This window comes from Eptesicus fuscus, chromosome 9 (genome assembly GCF_027574615.1).
Source record: "Eptesicus fuscus isolate TK198812 chromosome 9, DD_ASM_mEF_20220401, whole genome shotgun sequence".
Lineage (NCBI taxonomy): Eukaryota > Metazoa > Chordata > Mammalia > Chiroptera > Vespertilionidae > Eptesicus > Eptesicus fuscus.
This window is the reverse complement of record NC_072481.1, coordinates 10,839,830-10,855,359: the sequence shown is the minus strand read 5'-3', so window position 1 is coordinate 10,855,359 and position 15,530 is coordinate 10,839,830. Positions and strand designations below refer to the sequence as shown.

The 15,530-nt window shown below is 45.4% G+C and overlaps 1 protein-coding gene across 1 annotated transcript in view; it reads left to right on the top strand.

Annotated features, from left to right (window-relative positions):
- The window catches only part of UBR4 (ubiquitin protein ligase E3 component n-recognin 4), a 120,803-nt gene that overhangs the window by 73,965 nt on the left and 31,308 nt on the right, over window positions 1-15,530 (top strand). Inside the window, exons 68-84 of the mRNA XM_008148154.3 lie at window positions 160-405; window positions 1,217-1,385; window positions 1,892-2,036; window positions 2,899-2,984; window positions 3,669-3,756; window positions 4,023-4,216; window positions 5,975-6,214; window positions 6,631-6,769; window positions 7,465-7,590; window positions 7,698-7,826; window positions 8,446-8,789; window positions 10,402-10,492; window positions 10,839-10,923; window positions 11,093-11,220; window positions 13,996-14,125; window positions 14,248-14,405; window positions 15,138-15,247. Of these exons, the coding sequence (XP_008146376.2) occupies window positions 160-405; window positions 1,217-1,385; window positions 1,892-2,036; window positions 2,899-2,984; window positions 3,669-3,756; window positions 4,023-4,216; window positions 5,975-6,214; window positions 6,631-6,769; window positions 7,465-7,590; window positions 7,698-7,826; window positions 8,446-8,789; window positions 10,402-10,492; window positions 10,839-10,923; window positions 11,093-11,220; window positions 13,996-14,125; window positions 14,248-14,405; window positions 15,138-15,247 (2,608 nt within the window). The remainder of the gene's footprint in view (window positions 1-159; window positions 406-1,216; window positions 1,386-1,891; window positions 2,037-2,898; window positions 2,985-3,668; window positions 3,757-4,022; window positions 4,217-5,974; window positions 6,215-6,630; window positions 6,770-7,464; window positions 7,591-7,697; window positions 7,827-8,445; window positions 8,790-10,401; window positions 10,493-10,838; window positions 10,924-11,092; window positions 11,221-13,995; window positions 14,126-14,247; window positions 14,406-15,137; window positions 15,248-15,530) is intronic.

Here is a 15,530-nt window from a genome sequence, read left to right as displayed (position 1 = left end):
GAGGATATACATTCTTGGCAGCACGCAGCAGAGAGAACTTAGAGAAGGAGCTGGTGGGAATAGGGCAGTCCTGACCATGTGGAGAAGTTGCTCCAGTCCTTGCATGTAAGTTGAGTTGTCATCAAATCTTAGAGCTGAGCCCCTCTCCTCTGCCTGCAGCCGTCCTGTACTTCCTCCTGCAAGTCAGCTTCCTGGTAGACGAGGGGGTGTGTCCAGTGCTGCTGCAGCTCCTCTCCTGTGCTCTGTGCGGCAGCAGAGTGCTCGCCGCACTGGCGGCCTCAACAGCGTCCTCCAGTTCTTCCTCCTCCTCAGCCCCTGTGGCCTCCAACTCTGGACAAGCCACAACACAGTCCAAGTCCTCCACTAAGAAGAGCAAGAAAGAAGAAAAGGAAAAGGAGAAAGAGGGTAAGAGACCAGGGTGATGTGTTCTGGTCTCTCCTGGAGCACCAGGTTTATTCTCTTCTGAAGTGTCTTTCATCCTGACTTAAAAGGGACCTAAAGCCCAAATGACCTCTGGGCTCTACTTTTGGTCTCATTTTCAGTTACATTGAAGGTGACACCTTAAAAACAGTTGCCTTCCCATCCTAAGTGAGCGTAATAGGAAAGGTCAAAGTAGACAGCATTTTTACTAGGCAAAGCTTCTTTTGCTGTGAAATAATAACAATTGTTCTGTGGCAAGTTTTTCAGTGTGAAATGAAATGTGCCCTGTAAACTGTTGAATGCTCTGTAAATGTAACTTGTTTTACCCGACTTCTCCTCATCAGAAATGCAAGTGCCTTTCTGTTTAACTGCTTTTCATGGTCCTCGGAGGCCTGAGTCAGGTGATCAGGGGTGGAAAGCAAGGAATGTATTCACATCCTCTCAATTAATTATTCAGATCTCTCTGTTCAAGTAGGTGTATAATAATATTGACTGTTTTTGATAGCAAGCTTTCGATAGGTTATTTCTCCTCCAGTGTAACTATGTTTGTTCAGTGCCAGGCTAATTATAGGCACTTTCTGCTTTTTTTTTTTTTGGGGGGGGGGGTAGCATTATTATATGTCTCTTTTGAGGTTGACCTTTTGTTTCCCAGGAAGCAACTGAAAGTTGTTTTCAAATTATAACCACTTAGCTCAAAAGTTTAGACATGGACAGCCTCTCATCCCTCTATATATGCTAGTGCTGGCTGTGATACTGTAGACCACTTCCCCCTATTCTTCTTGCCTTGATCTTGCAGGTGAGAGCTCAGGCAGCCAGGAGGACCAGCTGTGCACAGCTCTGGTGAACCAACTGAACAAATTTGCAGATAAGGAAACTTTGGTCCAATTTCTGCGTTGCTTCCTGTTAGAGTCCAATTCTTCCTCGGTGCGCTGGCAGGCCCACTGCCTGACGCTGCATATCTACAGGTAGGGTCCAGGGCGGGTTTGACAGTTTTCATGGATCTGGGACCAGAGTGGATGGTGTAGTTCTGACTTTGTTTTATGTTACATGCTCACGGTCACAGTGTCAATATTTTACCAACCTGAGCATCCTCTTAACTATTACAGATTTCTTCATTGAGTTATCTGATTTTTAGTATTAAACTGATGTTTAAGCAAGAGATTTTCTGTTTCCCTCTAAGAAGGCTATGTTTCTAGAAGTTTGTAAAATGATCGGGCTTGACTTGTTAGGCTAACAAAGCTTGGCTACTGCCGTTGAGTAATGTTGGATGATGGGAATAGACCACTTCCCAAAGACAGGAAAGGACTGTGCTACGTCTGTTAGGATGGATTGTCAAAAGAGCAACAAAACCATTCAACTTAACTCATAGTTATGGGGAAATAGCTACACCTACAACAACAGTACCTGGGCCTTGATAAAGAACCTCAGGGCTTTCTGCTGTGTGGTAATATGAACTGCCGTTTATCTACAGAAACTCTAGCAAATCTCAACAGGAGCTCCTGCTAGATCTGATGTGGTCCATATGGCCAGAACTCCCAGCCTATGGTCGTAAGGCTGCCCAGTTTGTGGATCTACTAGGATATTTCTCCTTGAAAACTCCACAAACAGAGAAAAAGGTAACAGTTGATTTATGGGCTAAAGGGCTAACTCATCATTTTAACCTTTTTTCCCCCTCTCTTAAAAAAAAAAATTAAATATGTATGTGTGTGTGTGTGTGTGTGTGTGTGTGTGTGTGTGTGTATTTCAGAGAGGAAGGGAGAGGGTGAGAAAGATAGAAACATCAGTGATGAGAGAGAATCATTGATCGGCTGCCTCCTGCACGCCCCTTACTGGGGACTGAGCCTGCAACCTGGACATGTGTCCTGACCAGGAATCGAACTGTGACCTCCTGGTTCATAGGTTGACGTTCAACTACTGAGCCACACCAGCCGAGTTAACCTTTTTTTCTCTTGAGTTAAGCTCATTATGACCAACACCCAAAGGGGTTCATATATGAAACCTCTTGTAAAAATATATATGCACTCCCAGTGTGTATACTATGTAGATAATATACACTAGAACATAAGTACAATCTGAAATTGGTTTAGCCAATAGAAGTAGATTAAGCAGGAAGAAAATGCAAGTCATTAGAAGTGCTTGGGAAAGACAGTGCTTCTCTGGGTTTCTAACAGCTCTGATTACATTCCCCAGAGTGTTTCTGCAATTATATGACCTTTTCATGGCTTCTCCTTGAGAATCAAACTTATCTTCTTCTACAAGGTCTAAAAAGATGGACTATCATAAGATTGTGGGAACTTCTAAAGAAGATAGGATCCTTTAAACGATTAGGAATTAGGCCCAGTTTTGTGTGATTCTGATGGGGGCTGAGAAGTCTGGTACTTCTGGGGCAGTATCATCTAGAAAGCAGAAGACAAAAGTCTTTTCCAGTAAGACTTCCCTTGGGCTTTAACTATGGTCCTTTATTGACTTCTGTTTCAGTTGAAGGAATATTCACAGAAGGCTGTGGAGATTCTGCGGACTCAAAACCATATTCTTACCAACCATCCCAACTCAAACATTTACAAGTGAGTTTTGTTCTGCTTTCTCCCTATTGAAGCTCAACCAAATTGATCTCTCGATGTTGATTGGCTCTTACATGCGAATCAATATGCCCCTAAGTTGGTCTTTGAATCCCTCCCTCATAGCTGGGGCCTTGCACATAGAAGTTACTTAAAATATAACTGCTGAATTTGGGTTTGATAAGCAGTAATTTTTTAAAAAGATCTCTACTTTCCAGAGTCTAAGTCTAAATAAGACAAGTTTACAGAAAATGGTTACGTTAAAAAAAACTTTTGAAAGAGAATATTGGTTAAACTGACAATTTATTGTTTCCAAGGTTTAATAGTGACTATTCTTTTTTTCCCTTCAAACTTTATTGAGGTACAGTTTCCATAGGACAGAATTCACCTATTTTAAATAGATAATTCAATGATGTTTAGTATTTTTAATTGTGACTCTGAGTTAAACCTTAAACTTTTTAGGATTCCCCCTGACCTCGGGACAGCTCAGAAACAGGAAACTTCTATGTGAAATTTCCTTCCTGTGACTTCTCAACCCTGTTGGCATTTCTCACATGTCTTTATGTTCTTACTAGGGTGGGGATTGCCTTGGGGAATATTGAGCCATGGCCTTTTCATGGCTTCTTTATGAAGCTCAGTGCTTTCTAAGATGAAAATTTTTTTATATGCTGAGACTGGTTTCTTCTTTAGCACCTTGTCTGGCTTAGTGGAGTTTGATGGCTATTACCTGGAGAGTGATCCCTGCCTGGTGTGTAATAATCCCGAAGTGCCGTTTTGTGTAAGTGACATCTTCAACATGGATGGTCCTGAGACTCACAGGGCCAGTGGGTTTCTTACTTCCAGAGATTGGTTGTTACCACATAGGTGCTCCTCTCTTAATGCTTTGTTGCCAGGGGTACGAATCCTTACCTGCTACACTTGTTACCTTAAATAGAAATTTCATCCATGGATGAAGAGTGGGTTACAGTGATGAATTTTGAAGAAAACAGGATGAGCCGCTAGGCTTGAGCTAATACAGTGTTTTGTGTGTCCTCTTGTGTTTAGTATATCAAGCTGTCTTCCATTAAAGTGGACACCCGGTACACCACCACCCAGCAGGTTGTAAAGCTCATTGGCAGCCACACCATCAGCAAAGTGACGGTGAAAATTGGAGACCTGAAGCGGACCAAGATGGTGCGAACTATCAACCTCTATTACAACAACCGAACTGTGCAGGCCATCGTGGAGCTGAAAAACAAGTACGGGCTCTTTGGACTTGAGGGTTTGGGGAGGCTGGTAAGGCTTCCCACCTGCTGTTGGCTTTGATTGCTGGGATCGGGTAAAGTAGCGCATCCCTACAGGTCCAGTATATCCTCTTATCCACTTCAGTCATGACTGGGGGACAAAAGTGAAATGCCAGTTCCTAAGGATGTCCAGGGAGCCCTCGGGGTCAATGGAAGTTCTTCAACTGCTTGCCTGGGGAGGGGAAGCTTAGTGAGGGGCATGCCAGTCTTCTCATACCCATGTTAACTAGAGCAGTTTCAGTTTTACATAAAACCATCTACATTGGGAAGCAGTTGTCATTTTTTGGATTTAGATGCTATTCTCTTGCTCACAGAGCAGGCAGTATTTCTCCAGAAGTTTTTCTAGTACACAGTCCTTCCATTTCTGCATGGTGTTTCCCCTCTATATCTGCTGATGTTGGATCTTTCTAGCTTATGGATGCCAATGTTTGAATCAGGGCAAGTCGTCATATATGGGCTAAAGAAGGTGCTAGCAGGTTACAGTGCTAACTTTTGCAGAGACAGATCTCTTGTTGAAGTCTCAGGCATTGCTGTTGGGCATGAGTAGATACTGCCTGAATATTAAGACTTATGGTGCTCCCTGGCCAGTGTTGCTCAGTGGTTGAGTATAGACCCATGAACATGGTTCGATTTCCTGTCAAGGGCACATGCCCAGGATGCGGGCTCCATCACAGTAGGGAGCATGCAGGAGGCAGCCAATCAAAGATTCTCATCATTGATGTTTCTCCCTTCCTCTCTGAAATTAATTAAAAGAAAAAGACTTAGGGTGCTGTTCTGTACATAGAATGGAAGTATTGGCATTATTCTAAGAAGCAGAATAAAGCTGGAGTGTACCATATCAACAAGTGGCCACCTTTGGAAAGCACTGGTGACCTGCAAGTAGAAGCTGCTCTTTGGGATAACCTCATTCCTTTCCGCAAGAGGGGATTTGATGTTCTTTGTGTAGAGTCAGTGCAGCTGCTGGGAGAGCACTTAGACTCGGAATAGGACTGTGGATTCACATCTCTGTTCTGCCCATCTTTGACCTTGGAGGAGTTATGTAGCCTCAGTTTCCTTAACTTTAAATAGAGATAAGTTCACTTTCAGGGTGTTATTTTAAAGATTCAAAGAGAGAGAGAGAGAGAGAGAGAGAGAGAGAGAGAGAGAGAGAGAGAGAGAGAGTGTGTGTGTGTGTGTACGCTGAGAACAGAGCCTACCCAGCACATGGTAAGTGCTTAGTAAAAGTTGGCTCTAATTGTAGATAATTACCTGCCTTTTCTCTCTGTGAGTCTGTTTGCCACTTGGTCCAGATTCTGGTATGTCCCTCTGCCTTTCTAAAGCAACCTGAGCTTTATCCTTCCGAGGTAGTTGTTGTGATGGGAACTTATGGCAGTCATCATCATGCTCCTCTGAGGGTACAGGCTTCAGTGTGGTACACTTTTGGAGTAAGGTCTTCTCTTGATAAGAACTTCTATTTTTCTGGAATCTCAAAAATCATCATATGGAACATCTTAAAGCACTTGTATGTTCTATCCTTTTTATAGAGAAAGGGTAGTAGAAAATATTTTAAAAATTAGGGTGCTATTATTTGCCAGATGTCCTGCTCTTAGAGTAACCACTTTATTGCCCTAGAAAAATACATAGGAAAATCTTGTCTCATCAGACCGTCATCACTGAGCCTTAAATGAGAGGCTGTCAGGTCTCTGCCCCTCTCTCTGACACTGTCTCTCTTAGGCCTGCTCGCTGGCACAAAGCCAAGAAGGTTCAACTGACCCCTGGGCAGACAGAGGTGAAGATTGACCTGCCCTTGCCCATTGTGGCTTCCAACCTGATGATTGAGTTTGCAGACTTCTATGAAAACTACCAGGCTTCCACAGAGACCCTGCAGTGCCCACGCTGTAGTGCCTCCGTCCCTGCCAACCCAGGGGTGTGCGGCAACTGTGGAGAGAATGTCTACCAGTGTCACAAATGCAGGTAAGTGAGTAGTTGCTGCCCGGGCCAGGGCCATGAACATTCCTTGTATCTTTCTGTAAGTCAGTGTGGGCAATTTCAGTGTCTGAGTTAGAGGATTATGGGTATGTAGAATGTGAAGTACAAAGGTAGAGAGAAGGAGGGAGGCGGGGGAAAAGTGGAGTGTGTGTGTGTGTGTGTGTGTGTGTGTTTGCGTTTGCTTAACCTGTGATTGGGGGCGGGGGGATCCCCCTAAGTTTAGTTCTTGGCCTTCCTTCCTTGTTATCTGGTTGCTTAAGTCATCCTTACCTATTTGTTACTGTCCATCCAGTAGTCCCTGCAATAATTTCCAGACATGATAAAATCTGTTTCCTCCCTGAGTCATCCCTACACCACCAAATTTCTGCTGCTCCCCTGACCCAAACACTTTGGTTCTTCAGATCCATCAATTATGATGAAAAGGATCCCTTCCTCTGCAATGCCTGTGGCTTCTGTAAATATGCTCGCTTCGACTTCATGCTCTATGCCAAGCCTTGCTGTGCAGTGGATCCCATTGAGAATGAAGAAGACCGGAAGAAGGTGAGGCCACTTCTGTCCTAGACTCAGGCTTTGATCTGAGCTTTCTCTACAGCTGGTGTAGGATGTGTGCTTTTCCTCCAAGCCCCAATCTTCCTCAACTCAGGACTATTTTCAGGGCTAAGCTTTTGGGTGGAAGCAAATAATGAAGTGAGATATATTGGAACACATGGTTGGCCTAGGATTTTGGAGAAATGTTGGTAATAAACTAGAATATCTCAAGGAGCAAATAACTTTAGATTTGGAAAGGTGGAAAGAAGCTGGGTGGCTTGCCCTGCATTTTTTCCTTGAACTGCTTCAGCTGTGGGTCTTCCCTCAGTATTAGTCTATTCAGGGGCCGCTTCTCAGCCAGCATGATGTGATGGGACTGGATGTTATAGGAGTGAAAAGGGGTGGGCTTTGGAGTCAGAGGACCAAAATTCTAGTTCCAGCTGTACATTTTAATACTGTGTGACCTGCCATAAACCATTTTTCAGCATTGCATGTTTATATGTATGTGATATTATATATGTACATCAAATTTTATTAAAAATAATTAGAAATAAGATGCCTGCCCCACAGGATTATTCTGAAGAAGAGAAAGAATGTATGGAGCACAGCACCTGCCCTATGGGAAATGTTTCAGTGAACAGATCCCTCAGGGAAAGCCATCGCGATGAAAAGCCTTCATGCGCTCATCCATGTCTTTTCCTGTCTAGGCTGTTTCCAACATCAATACACTTCTGGACAAAGCTGATCGAGTATATCATCAGCTGATGGGACATCGGCCACAGCTCGAGAACCTGCTCTGCAAAGTGAATGAGGCAGCTCCTGAGAAGCCGCAGGTAATCCCAGATTGGAAGGGGCATTTGAAGAGGGTCATGATCAGAAGACTGGCCCAGGTGAGACGATCTCTCGGTGGAAAGCTGACAGCTTCCCTCTTGGATTGCAGGATGACTCGGGCTCGGCTGGGGGCATCAGCTCCACTTCAGCCAGTGTGAATCGTTACATCCTGCAGTTGGCTCAGGAGTACTGTGGAGATTGCAAGAACTCTTTTGATGAACTCTCCAAAATCATTCAGGTAGAGCAGTGGGAGCGCCTTGAGAGTGTGCTATTGAGAATTGCTTTCAAAGCAGCCCTGCGGCTCTTGTCCAGCAGTTCAGACCCTGGATGACTGGTTTTAAAGAATCCAGTGCCAAGATTCTGTTTCCTTTTTTTGACATAGGCGATTTTGGCAGGCTAGACGGGCAGGGAGTTCCAGCTCTCTTCAACCATGGTGGGCCACATAGCGGGTGGAATATTGATCTCCATGGAATGGGACGCTGCCTGTAGACAAGGAGAGCAGCTAGTGTCCTTGCCACTCAGATTGCTGGTGTGCCTTCTTTGCTACATGTACCTGCAGTTCTGACCTTTGTCTTTGTTCTTTTCGAGAATCTGACAATGGAATTAAAGGCATCTGCCTGCGATCAGAGGCTTTTCTGACTCTGCCACTTACCTTGGTCAAGCCGACCCCTCTAAGCCCGTTTCTATCTCTCTAAATTGGGAAAAAGTAACTGGTGGGATTATCAAGAAGGTTAAATTAGAAATACATGTAAAGTGTGTTTTTTTCCCCCAAACCAAAGCTTTCTAGTTAACTTCCTCTTTCTCCTTATTTTAATTGCTAATTTCTTTCTCCTTTGTCTTTTTTTTTTTTTCCTTAGAAAGTCTTTGCTTCACGCAAAGAGTTGTTGGAATATGACCTGCAGCAGAGGGAAGCGGCCACCAAGTCCTCCCGGACGGCTGTGCAGCCCACCTTCACTGCCAGCCAGTACCGGGCCTTATCCGTCCTGAGCTGTGGCCACACGTCCTCCACCAAGTGCTATGGCTGCGCCTCGGCTGTCACTGAACATTGTATCACACTGCTCCGGGCCCTGGCCTCCAATCCAGCCTTGAGGCACATCCTCGTCTCCCAGGGCCTAATCCGGGAGCTCTTTGATTACAATCTCCGCCGAGGCTCTGCAGCCATGCGGGAGGAGGTCCGCCAGCTCATGTGCCTCCTAACTCGGTCAGAGCCTGCCTGCAACGTGGTGGGGCTAGTAATTCCTGCTAACACCAGGGTTGATGGCAGCAGTGATGCTGGGAACACTAGAGGGTGCAAAGAATTATGCTTCTCATTGCCAGTTTGGCTAGTTTATCATGGAGGAGAAAATGGGGAGCTGTCCAGGGTGTAGATGAATGAACTTAGAGATGTTTGAAACCCCATGTAAGTAGTGTAATTGGCTTATACTGGGCTTTGTTGGTTTCAGTGTGGTTTCCTGAGGAAATGGTCTCTGAGTTCTAGTGAGGGGGAGAAGGGAGCGACTGGGCACTTAGACTTAAAACTCACCCAAAAGAAGACAGTGGAGCCTAGTAGTTAAGAATTTGGACTCTGGGTCGGAACGACCCAGGCTCAGTATCTGGTACTTTGTACTGTGGGCCTTGGACAAAGTACTTAACTCCTTGAGCCCAAGTTTTCTTCATCTAGAAAATACTGATAATAGTAAATACCTTCAAGACTAATGGTGAGGATGAAAAGAAAATTCATGTAATAACTCATGTTTGTTGAATACTTAAAGAATGCCGATATAGTGCCCAGAGCTGGATGTGGATATATACTGAGTATGTGACTTAAACTCTGGAATGGGTTGGGTGGTTGGTAAATATTGTATTGTTTATCACTCATTTAGCAAATATTTATTGACCATCTGCTGAATGCCAGGCACTGTGCTAGACTCTGAGGTTACAGTGGTAAATGAAACAAAGTCCCTACCCTCATGGAACCTACATTCTAGATGGGAGAACTGCAGTGGACAGATAATTCCACAATACAGTGTCAGGAGGTTAGATTGTGAAGAGAAGTAAAGCTGGAGTGGTGACCCTGATTGTGGAAGGGGTTGCTGTAAGGATAGGGTGGTCCAGGGAGACGTCTGAGGGTGTCATACTTGAGCAAAGAGCTGTGTAAAGTAGGAGCAGGCTGTGCTACATGCATAGGAAACACATGTGGAAGGCTGAGAGGCAGGGCTGTGCCGGGAATGGAGGGGGAACAACAGGGAGGCCCATGAAGCTGGAGGGAAGCACCATGGGGGAAACGGGAGTGGGAATTAGCGAGGGGTCTCTAGGGGCCAGATCCTGAAGGGTCTTGTAGGCCATTTTTAGGACTTTGGATTTTATTTAGAAAGTGTTGGAAAGCAAGAAAGTGATGTGATACAATTTACGTTTTTTGTAATAGTTAATGTAGACATTATTACAAAGGGTCATGGATGCCTTGTGGGAAATGGAGGCAGTTGGAGAAGATACGGAAAGAGTTGTGGTCAAGACTGAGTGTGAACGCCTAGATCTGGTGACTGTGATTACACCACCTGGCACCTGAGGGCTCTGCAGCCTGGGACATGGGTGGGGACACAATCTCCCCTATGTTGGTACTGCTCCTCCCCAGCCAGGGTCTCCTCCCAGGAAAGGCGGCTGTGACATGTGCTTTTTACTACACCCCAGGGTCTTGTGGGCTAATGCTGTAGTCTTGCCCCTGGGAAGGCCAGGTAGCCCTAGACATCGCTTTCCTCTTCTTTGGGCTCCTTCAGGTGGGAAGAAGGGGCACAGCCAATGGTGAGTAACAGGACCCTGTTTTTTTGCTTCTGCAGAGACAATCCAGAAGCCACCCAGCAAATGAATGACCTGATCATTGGCAAAGTCTCTACAGCCCTGAAGGGCCACTGGGCCAATCCTGATCTGGTGAGCAGGACAGGTGTCCCCTCTGACTCCTCCCTCACTTTCCTTCTTCGTTCCCTCGTTTCCTCCCTGCCAGTCCCATTGTCATGACTGAACAGCATGTTTGCTTGCAGAGCTCATGTCCCAGACTGATTTTGCCAGGTTAGACCCAACTCCACACAGAAAAGAGAAGTGGGTGGTCTGCCGTATGGAGTACAAGGGCCTTCCTCTCTCCGTTCTCTCTCTGATGATGCCACTTAGGACCAGAAATTTTAGTTCTTAGTGCCTGGGTCAGAGTTTGGCCACAGCCAGTCCTGGGATTGACTTTCAGACCCTTCTCTACTCATACCTCTTCCTGTTGGCCTCCTAGGCAAGTAGCCTTCAGTATGAAATGCTGCTGCTGACAGATTCTATCTCGAAGGAGGACAGCTGCTGGGAGCTCCGGTTGCGCTGTGGTGAGTTTGGGGAAATCTGGTTGGGAGCTTTTAAGAGAAAGGAAAGGAGACCTCAAGGTGCAGTCCCAGCCACAGAGAGGAAGGGGTATGGGGGCTACACTTGGACAGCCTTGCAGAGCAGCTGCGAGGTGTTTTATGATCGTGACTCTGCCTTCCCTCCCGACCCTAGCTCTCAGCCTTTTCCTCATGGCTGTGAACATTAAGACCCCCGTGGTTGTTGAGAACATTACCCTCATGTGCCTGCGGATCTTACAGAAGCTGATTAAACCACCCGCTCCAACCAGCAAGAAGAACAAGGTACAGGGCAGGGAGTCTCCGAGGGAAGGTTAGGGTGGGAGCCCCCACCATGTCCCGGCCAGCACTGTGCTCTGCCCTATCTGAACTCCCCTGACCTGGGGGAGCACCATGGCTTCCTTTGCTGCAGTTCAGCAGAGATGGGTTGGGATTTTTGAGAGGGTTTCTCAGAGGAAAGTCAAGGGTAAAATAAGCACAAAAATATAGCCCGGCCTGCGTGGCTCAGTGGTTGAGCATCGACCTGTGAGCCAGGAGGTCACCATTCTATTCCTGCTTCACACATGCCCGGGCTGCGGGCTGGATCCCCAGTAGGGGGCGTGCAGGAGGCAGCCAAATTGTTTCTCTTTCTGAAATCAATAAAATTATTAAAGAAAAAAAAATACATATATATATATATATATATATATATATATATATATGCAGAGAACAAAGTGGTTGACCATGGAGGACTACTCTTTCTGCCATCACATGAGGTGACTTGCAGCTCCCGGACAGCATGGTGCTCTTCCCGTCCCTGTGCCTCTGCCATGCGGTGTGTGCAGGGATGTCTTCCATTTACCAGTAACTTAACCTGGGGAAGTTATTTAACTTAGGTTCCTCACTTTTTCCATCTGTAAAGTGGGAATAGAGTCTCCACCTTGAAATGTTGTAAAGAATAAGTGACTTAATGAAGATCAAATTCTCAGAGCATTGTCTGGCCCAAGTTAGTCCTTAATAAATGTTAGCTGTGGCTATATATATTGTCCTCTTTGTCTAGAATACTCCTTCGATCCTTAGCTGCTCCTCAGAAGATCCACTTCTCTGCTAGGCTGGCTGCAAGTTCCTTGAACCCAGGGCCTGTCTTACTAATAATTTTTTTAATGTCCAGTAAATAGTGTGTATCTAGCATATAATAGCCACTCAGTAAATTATTGTTAAGTGAATGAATAAAGCCAAGTTTTTATCCTAAAATAACTAGCCAAGCCACAGATAGACTTACCTGTACCAGCTATACACACCATCATTTTTTCTCTCGGCCATGCCTGAGGCTTGCTGCCTCTAACCCCTCATTGTGGTTCTTGGGCCATTCCAAGACCTGCTCCATCATGATAGAATCTGATGGGAAACAGAGCCTTCATTGCAGGAAGGTTGCTTTCAGAGTGGTAACACTAGGGAGGAAACTGCTGTTGAACATTTCCTTTGTCCTGGTCTGCCCAGACATTCCTCAGGAAAGACAGCACTAAGGTACCTTCCTTCCTTCCCTTTGATGAAGGTTTATTTCCCCTCAGAGCCGATTCCCAGCAAGTGAAATTGGTCCTTGATTGAATAGAAGAACCTCATCCGCACATAACTCATTTTATCCACAGTGTAAGGTGAAAGATTTCCCCAGAGTTCTTACGTTCCAAGGCTGATACTTAGTGATTTCCCCAGAGAGAGCAGCCCACAGTTCCCAAGACATTCAAGGAACCTGCGGCCAGTATTATTTTTATATTTACCCTAAGTCACAATTTGCCCTTTGCACTCTATGGATGTCTGTGCCGATGGTGCAGTCAGTGCTGGTAAGACTGCTGGTGTCTTAGCAGAAGAGGCAGCGGCACCAGCTTCATGGGCTCTTCACTGCCATGCAGTTTCATTCCAGAGCTTCCTGATGAAGTAGTGCCAATTAATTTCAGTGAATCTCGACTCTTGAGTACTGATCTCCTTACTATTCAGTGGGACATGTGGGAAGTACGCACAAAGTGCTTCTGCTTCTCTCCAAAGTGCAAGGTTGTCTTGAGGAAACACACATGTGTGATTGTTGGAGATGCCAGCTGAACGCGCTTTTTCCGGAACCATCTGTGCTTGCAAGGACAACTGACAGGCAAATTGTGGTTGCTCAGAATTAGTGCCAGGCAGACATTTTCTTGACAAATGAATAAAGAGCCTGTCACTTGAAGAGGAATTGATGTATTTTCCAAATGACCAGTGCATGTTACAGAATCATGCGTGGGTAAAAGACGAATTTTAGTGTAATGGAATATGAAAAGTTTATTGATGGGTCTTAGATTCCACATTACAGTCAGTCTTTAAGAACCTATAATTTGTTGAATTTCGGTATAGTATCAAAGAAAAAAAATCCAAAATTAATTGGAAAGCAATATTTTCTTCCCTTTCCCAACTGTATGTCTGTGTAGGGATGGGTGTTTTTCGTATACTTAACCAAAACAGCATATCACTACTGTTTGGAAGCAGAAGCCGATATGACAATCCAGCTGTCATATTAAGGCAGTCATTAAATTATTTTTAAAAATAGAAAACTGTGCCATTCCTTTCTCTAGATTTCTTTTGTTTTGGAAAATATAAAAAATGTCATTTAGGTTGATAGGTAATGGATTTTTTAAGAGTGATGAGGTCCTGAAGCCAAAAAGTTTGAGAACCACTGGCTTAGAGTTCTGGTTAGTAGTGGCCCTTTAAATTCTGGAGGCTGCCCAGTGACCCCTTGAAGATTTATGTTGGGAAACTGCCAGTCAGCCTGGGGATAGGAATTAGTGTATGTGGCTATAGAATTGTCTGTAGGAAGCAGCTACATCTTATCTTGCACAATCAAATCAGTGATCTTAAGCTCAGTGGAGATGCTACTGCTAAATTGGATCAGAATGCTTTAACAGGAACATGTATTTGAGCATAAAGATGTGACAGTTAATCCTCTTGATCTTCTTGCCTTTGCACATGTCCCCTTGGGCTGCCAGTGCCACTGTGTCGGAGCTGTGGCTCAAGTATGGCCCACACGCTTTCTCTTGTTCCACTTTCCTCATATAGGATGTTCCCGTGGAGGCCCTCACTACAGTCAAGCCTTACTGCAATGAGATCCATGCCCAGGCTCAACTGTGGCTCAAGAGAGACCCCAAAGCATCCTATGAAGCCTGGAAGAAGTGTCTTCCTATCAGAGGTGTGCTTGTTTCTTCAAGACTGGGGAAATCAGTCCCTCCAACCCCTGTCCTGACAGCCCTAAATCCCCCTCTTCTGTCACTTTCTTTTCCTTATGTCCTCCTGTACCCTTTTGCCTTCCAGGGGTAGATGGCAATGGGAAGTCCCCAAGCAAATCGGAGCTCCACCATCTCTATTTGACTGAGAAGTACGTGTGGAGGTGGAAGCAGTTCCTGAGTCGTCGGGGAAAGAGGACCTCCCCCTTGGATCTCAAACTGGGCCATAACAACTGGCTACGGCAAGTGAGTGGCCCTGCCCCTGGGCCCTGCCCAGCTGCCCGGCCCCAGATACTGAGCACCTTCCCACATTTACTCTGCTTCTGTTCCTTCTCTTTGCTTTCTTGCAAAGGAATCTGTGGCCAACATTATTTTTATAATTAACCCTAATCACAATTTGCCTTTCAAATAGGGAGTGGGTTGAGGGTCTTGGTTGCAGCCAACACTGGCCAGAGCAGAATTTCTCTGCCCTTCTCTTCAAGCTCGTCCTGCTCTCTGCTCCCTCCCTGACCACTTAATAGACTGAGCCGCAGTGCCCACAGTCCCCTTTTCTCCTTCCGTCTTTCATATCTTCTGCTGACCTCTCTCTCTCTTCTTCCTAGCTAATGTTTTAAAGGATTAAAGTAATTCTTGTCTATTGATATGTAAAATGAAAAATACTTGACATGGAGTGTCCCTGAAATAGAATTATAGAAGTGTTTACTAGGGAAATGCCTGCTTGTCTTTTTCCCAGTTTGGTCATCTTAGGTATATTCTCCAAATTACTTGATGGAGAAAACCTCCATGAAGAAGAAGGCTCCTTAGCAGCCTCTTTCCCAGTCTGGCAGTCAGATCTCATGTTAGCGGGTGATTTTTGCCTTTAACCTTTTCCTGGAAGGTGCCTAGATGACTTCTTGGGATCAGTGGTAGTTGACTGCCCTGCTGGGGGCCTGGTGAGAGGCTGTCATCTGAGCCAGGCTTTCCTCTCATGCCCTGCAGGTGCTCTTTACTCCAGCGACGCAGGCAGCACGGCAGGCAGCCTGTACCATTGTGGAAGCTCTAGCCACCATTCCCAGCCGCAAGCAGCAGGTCCTTGACCTCCTCACCAGGTACTATTTGAGGGTGGGATGGGGAGAATGGTTAGACTTCATCTAGAGCCTTTTCTGCTTTCCCAGGGAATCCATAGATAGGAGTGATGGGAAGCACACCTAAGACCACAGAAACAAAACAGTATTGAAAAGCTGAGTTTTAGTGGTAGTAGTAACAGCACCAGCACCAGCTAATGAGCACATAAAGAAAGTTTGGCATGCATCATTGCATTTAATCTTCAAAGCAACCTGGGCTTAAAGGGGTTAATTAACTTCTCCACCAGAGGGCAGCCTTTGAGTTCAG